At 29.7% G+C, this 5,947-nt stretch overlaps 1 protein-coding gene across 1 annotated transcript; it reads left to right on the top strand.

Annotated features, from left to right (window-relative positions):
- Positions 1-419: 419 nt before the first annotated feature.
- Positions 420-5,281, top strand: LOC127701227 (cilia- and flagella-associated protein HOATZ-like). The gene is made up of 4 exons (XM_052205046.1): positions 420-635; positions 2,567-2,605; positions 3,008-3,147; positions 4,996-5,281. Exons 1-4 carry the CDS (start codon positions 455-457, stop codon positions 5,161-5,163), a joined length of 528 nt encoding a protein of 175 aa, XP_052061006.1. The 5' UTR covers positions 420-454; the 3' UTR covers positions 5,164-5,281.
- Positions 5,282-5,947: the final 666 nt, after the last annotated feature.

Here is a 5,947-nt window from a genome sequence, read left to right as displayed (position 1 = left end):
TCTTTACAAATGTTTAATTTCTTCATCTATCAATATAATAAAAATAATGAAAATCACGTTATTACTGTCCGTATATATAAAAAAAAAATGCATATTTTTCAATATATTTATTTAGATAAGTTAGTTTAATAAGAATTATTTTAAGTTTTCTTGTCGCTAAATAGTGTTCTTGTCGCTTCTTGTCGCTTTTTGACGCTTCTTGTTTCTAATTAGAGAGACCTTTACGGGAAAAGGGAAACAATCAAAAGAATTATCGTTTCTTTGACAGTTAAATGTACCATGTAGTAAATGATTATTTTAAAAATGTTTAATAAAAAAAATGGTGAAATAATAATATCTGCCACTGCATGTACATTTGTTTTTAAAATGCTGTAATTTTAAGCATTGGTGTAAGCGTTTTTTTTCATTTTCATAAGCTACACCCGAAAAAGCGTTGATAGCAACACAAAAAAGTATGGCTGTCACGATTGATTTAACGCGAGGTGAAGTTACAGAATTTAGCGGATCATCAGAAGAGGACATAAACTATGCAAAAACATTTTGGCAGTCTGTTCAACTTCAGCCTCCTGTTGAATCTCGATTGGTATCTAGTGACATCAAACAGAGGTTGAGAGTTGCACCATCCGCGTCACAAAGTATGATAGATATTCAGTTTTGAACGTTAATTATAATAGTTCCCTTTTATTTATATAAAAGTTTTTGTTGAAATCTGTCTTCATACAAATGTTTCAATGTGTACCCTTTCCTCTCAAGAATTAAACAACTCTGACTGATCGATGCAATGATTGTGAAGATACATGGAACTAAATGGATCTTATGTATACTTGGCGATCGCCATGCATACCTACTCAACTGACTAAGACTCCTTTTATATATCCACTTATACATGTCCAACTTATAAAAAAAAAAAATTTTAAGTTCTAACACAAGTTGTACCAACAAAAAAAAATTAAAAAAAAATGACCATTATACCGGTACCACGATTTCCCGAGGATTGCAAGAACAAATGAATAACCCAAGGACAAATTGATTTATCCCGAAAACATGATTTTACATGGTGTTATACCACTTTAAACAATATTAAAGAATATCATTTTAAGATATTATTCGTTTTTACTCAATAAAAGTGCAATTTTACTTAAGAAATCGATTAGTAGGTCTTGTATGCAAATTCCTTGTTGAAAACAATATGGCAGATATAATTATTCAAACGGTAGACAACTTAAAAAAAATAAAAGTATTAAAAGTACTGAAAGAATAGATTCTTTAAAAAACCTGAAATAATGAAAATTTAATACAGTTACCATAACTTCTTTCTGGTATTTAAGCTTATCAAATTACAGTACTTTGCTTTCAAGTCGAGTTATCTACCTTTTGAATAATTATGTCCGCCATATTGTTTTAAACAAGGAATTTACATACAAGACATACAAATTGATTTTCTGAAGATAACTTGTACGTTTATTGAGTATAAACGACTAAAACGTCTTAAAACTTATAATTGTATGCTGTTACACTAATTTAAGCAGTATAACACCATGTAAAATCATGTTTTCAGGACAAATAAATTTGTCTTCGGGATATTAATTTGTTCTTGCAGTCCTCGAGAAATCGTGGTATCCCAATTATACCACATCTCCTTATTTTTATAATGTCCACAAAGACACATCCGATAGACTAATTACACCAACAAAAAATAGTTGAAATATGCATAGTAGCTCTTTTTAAGTACAACCCCGTAGCACAGGTGCTTGGAGGAACTGAAATGCTCTGCTCACTGATACTGGAACAGCTAAGATGAGTATTGAATCACATGAGGTGCATTTACTTTATAAGATTTACATCATTTTGATTTTACTAACTTGCACATTTGATTCCTTGTAAATACAAATGTATACATTTATTTGCACACTTTTTTTTGTATGACCAGAAGAGACAGAATAAGTATTAATTATGGCGGGAACCAAACAACAGAAAGAGAATAAAAAAATCCCTGGTTCCCTTCCCTGGGTTTTGTTCACACTGAATCCATATGAATGGCATTTATGTTTTTATATCGGAATGTATTTTTCAATTTGGTTAATTTAAAAAAAATATAAGTTATAGGCAAGTGTAACACGTTTTCAAAGGACGTGAAAAAAAATTCACATCAAACTTTATCCAAAGTATGCCATGATAATTATATTTTTTAAAAGAAGATAATAACCTCTTCAATAATTGTTCATGTTGCTTATTCAGTCATTTACTAGATTAATGTTTCCACTGGAGAATTAACTAATTTCATGTTCCAGAATTTTACTACGACTGACCTCATTTTTGTAAAACAATCACTTTTGGTCTGTGACATCAAATAGATTCTTTTGTGATGCTAAAAATTTTGGGAAAATGTTTTATTTCCGTCAATGGCATACAAACTTCAAATTGGTATCTGGCACATATGTGCATTTAACTTATTTAGCAGTTTAATGGGTTATTTTTTAGGTGTATCAATAGTTCATATGTTCAAGTTAACAATTCAGCAATGGATATGTTCAAGTTACTAATTTAGCAATGGATTTTTTTTCAGGTGGAGCAATGGTGCATATGTGGAAAGATGAACCAAAAGGTAATGGTATTAAATAAGAATTGAGTTTGAAGTATTATGAAAAGAATGAGAGGTAGGGTGAACATCAATAAAACAGCAACCCTCCAATAAGGTCAAACCAAAACAAATATATAGAGGTCAACATATGGTCTTCATTGATAGTAGAAGTAAATCTATAATTGCTATTGTACAATTTTTTTTAATAACTTTATTTGATCAGAAAGAAAAAAATTCTGCAATCTATATGAATTGCCTCCCTTATGCCAAATACTGTTTTGTGATAGTGTGTTACACAAACTGTATGTAAATTGAGATGTGGTACAATGTATGGTTAATTCTATATCTACCTTAAGGTCTGGTCACTAACAATTTGTAAATAGAATTTAATATGTTATATATATAAGTTTTAACTTATTTAAACAGAGGAGAGAGCAACTAGAGAATTTCTAATGAGAGCTCAAACAATGGAGAAATTAGAGGAATATGAAAGGATGCAAAAGTTTGCTAAAGCAATGGAGGAAGATAAGCAGTTAGTGAAAAAACACAGGGAAGACAGAATAAAGGTACTGTGATCAAATATTAGAAAGACTGGATTATGTCCCTTTAGCTTAAAATGCTGTATGCATTTCAAAATCAAAATGTATAATACATAACTCTAACAAGTATAAAAACAAAATAAAGAGAAAACAAGGTTGTTTTAAAGAAGTTGAATTGTTCATCAGTAATTATTTCTTGTATTTGCAGGACAAAAAAAGACCACTTAGTAGGAATCATTGTTTTTGTCAATTTAAGTTATGATTTGTTTTTGTCAATTTAAATGTTAAAGGTACATGTTCTTATGTATTTGAATTTTCTTAAACATTTTTAATTCTGGCAAATGAAATAAAAATTGATGATGCTTGTTAATTTATATCAGTTCTCTGATAAAGAGAGATGAAAGATAGCAAAGAGATATTCAAACTCATAACTGACATAAGTAGAAAACGAACTGACAATGCCATTGCAAAATAAAAAAATAAACGAAAGACAAACAACTGTATACAAAACACAACAATACACAACACAGTTGATTTAGCATATACATTTAAACTGATAGCTGTACTTGTTCACAATGTGAATACCTTGAGAATACATTGTTACAATACATTGGTAAATCAATCTTTACAAATTAACAAATCTTGGATTTTTTTCATCTTTCCAATATCCTGTCTGTATTGTGAGCAATTGTTGTTTGGTAGCTGACTCCTCGTATTTACACAAAATATTAACAAAATATTCTGACACAAATCAGTAAAACTTAGATTAAATATTTTTTTATGAAAAATCATCAGTTCATGCGTATTTTGTCAACATTTTACAAAAACTTTGCCAAATAGACCTCATACCTAGTTTACTTCAAAATACAATTTTCATTTACAAAAAATTTATTTTTGACCTTTTTACATGGTCATCAAAGATTGACATGTTATGGTACAATGTCCATACTGTTCCAATAACTAAAGTACGATACTTTCTTTGTCATTGTGTTGCAGTCTCTTTGATTGTACCTTACATCTCCTTTTATTTATACTTTTTGATTTGAAGGATTTAGTTGTTTCAGAGTTATGTGACTTTAATCATCAAAAGATATGCCTTAATGAATCTTTATCAATTTTTTACACAATACTAACTATATAGGAGTCAAACTTCCTTTAAATTTTGATGATTTTCATATATGTCATGTAAAATGTCAAAAATAATCATTAAAGAGATCAGGCTTAAAATTTAGTTTGCCAGATGTGAGTTTCCGTTATTATGAGACTCATTATCTGAGATCAAATTAAAACAGTTGAACAACCAAATTTAGTACAAAGCTGAGCAAGGCTTATAGTTAAGTACACAAGACATGCATTTCGGCACTGACAAATCAAATCAGATGGAACACTAGTAAATTTTCATATGTGGTACTGACAAATCAGATGGAACACTAGTAAATTTTCATATGTGGTACTGACAAATCAGATGGAACACTAGTAAATTTTCATATGTGGTACTGACAGATCAGATTGAAAACTAGTAAATTTTCATATGTGGAACTGATTAATCAGATGGAACACTAGTTAATTTTAATATGTGGTACTGACCAACCAGATGGAACACTAATTAAATTTCTTATGTGGTACTGATAAATAAGATGGAACAATAGTTAATGTTCATATGTGGTACTGATAAATATGATGGAACATTAGTAAATTTTCATATGTCTACTCATACACTGTAACTCATGTATGCTTTGAAAAATTCCTTGAATCATTTTTCCACAATGTTTTGTTCATAACATCATGTATTTTCAAAGTGTAATTTATGACAATAACTGTGCATCAGTTTAAATGTTATGATTTAAGATACATTTCCTCTATATTTGATTGCAGAAAGAAGAAATTTCTAGGGGTAAAAGTACTAATGGAAAGAAGAAAGTTAAGGAAGCATTTGTAGAAAATGACATTGACAATCCTGATGAGGAAACAAATGAAGATGCTCTAAGACAATTAGATCAGTTTGATAAAAACAAATTCGGTGAAGATTCAGACTCAGATTAGTACTAGTACAGCTGGGTTTTTTTAAATTTATTTATACTTATTGTGATATTTCCTTGCATTGTATTCTATGTACTTGTTGATTTTAAATTGTATGAATAAATTAAAAGTAGGAAGAGAACATTTTGTGAATATAACTGAGCCAACTGTAGATGATGACGATACTATTGTAGAGAAAATGTAATTTTAAAATACTTGATGGAATATCATGAATGCAGGTCTGGATGGGGTCCTTTTTTTCTTCATTCTTTAATTCTAGGGACCATTTTTCTCTATTCTTTAATTCTTTTGTCCATTATTCTATATTTTTTAAACTTTAGCTCCCAATTATTTTCTATTCTTCATTTTTAGCAAATTTTTAGCTCACCTTGCCCTCGTCCATCGTCGTCATCTGTTGACTTTTACAAAAATCTTCTCCTCTAAAACTACTAGGCCAATTTAACGAACATTGCCACAATCATCATTGGGGTATCTAGTTTAAAAATTGTGTCCGATGACCCTGCTTGCCAACAAAGATGGCCGAAATGGCTAAAAATGGAACATTGGGTAAAATGCAAGTTTTGCCTATTATTTTGAAAACCGCTTTAAATAGAGAAAATCTGTCAGGGGGTAAAAATGTTCATAATGTAGAGCTCTACCTCTTGTCTATTTCCGTCAAAACTTTCAGACAAATTATTATAGGAGTTATTGCCCTTTTTATATTTTCCCATTTTGCTTATTATCTCGAAAATTATAATAGAAAGAACTTTAAATAGCAAAAATGATCAGCAAGACAAGATCTACAAAT

This window comes from Mytilus californianus, unplaced genomic scaffold (assembly GCF_021869535.1).
Source record: "Mytilus californianus isolate M0D057914Y unplaced genomic scaffold, xbMytCali1.0.p SCAF_5, whole genome shotgun sequence".
Lineage (NCBI taxonomy): Eukaryota > Metazoa > Mollusca > Bivalvia > Mytilida > Mytilidae > Mytilus > Mytilus californianus.
Note: the sequence above shows the minus strand (reverse complement) of the source record. Positions and strands in the feature narration are given on the sequence as shown.

Coding starts and splice junctions, on each gene's coding strand:
- LOC127701227 (XM_052205046.1), top strand. CDS start 455: ATGGCTGTCACGATTGATTTAACGCGAGGTGAAGTTACAGAATTTAGC. Junction 636..2,566: donor TGCACCATCCGCGTCACAAA/GTATGATAGATA, acceptor ATTTTTTTTCAG/GTGGAGCAATGGTGCATATG. Junction 2,606..3,007: donor GTGGAAAGATGAACCAAAAG/GTAATGGTATTA, acceptor TTATTTAAACAG/AGGAGAGAGCAACTAGAGAA.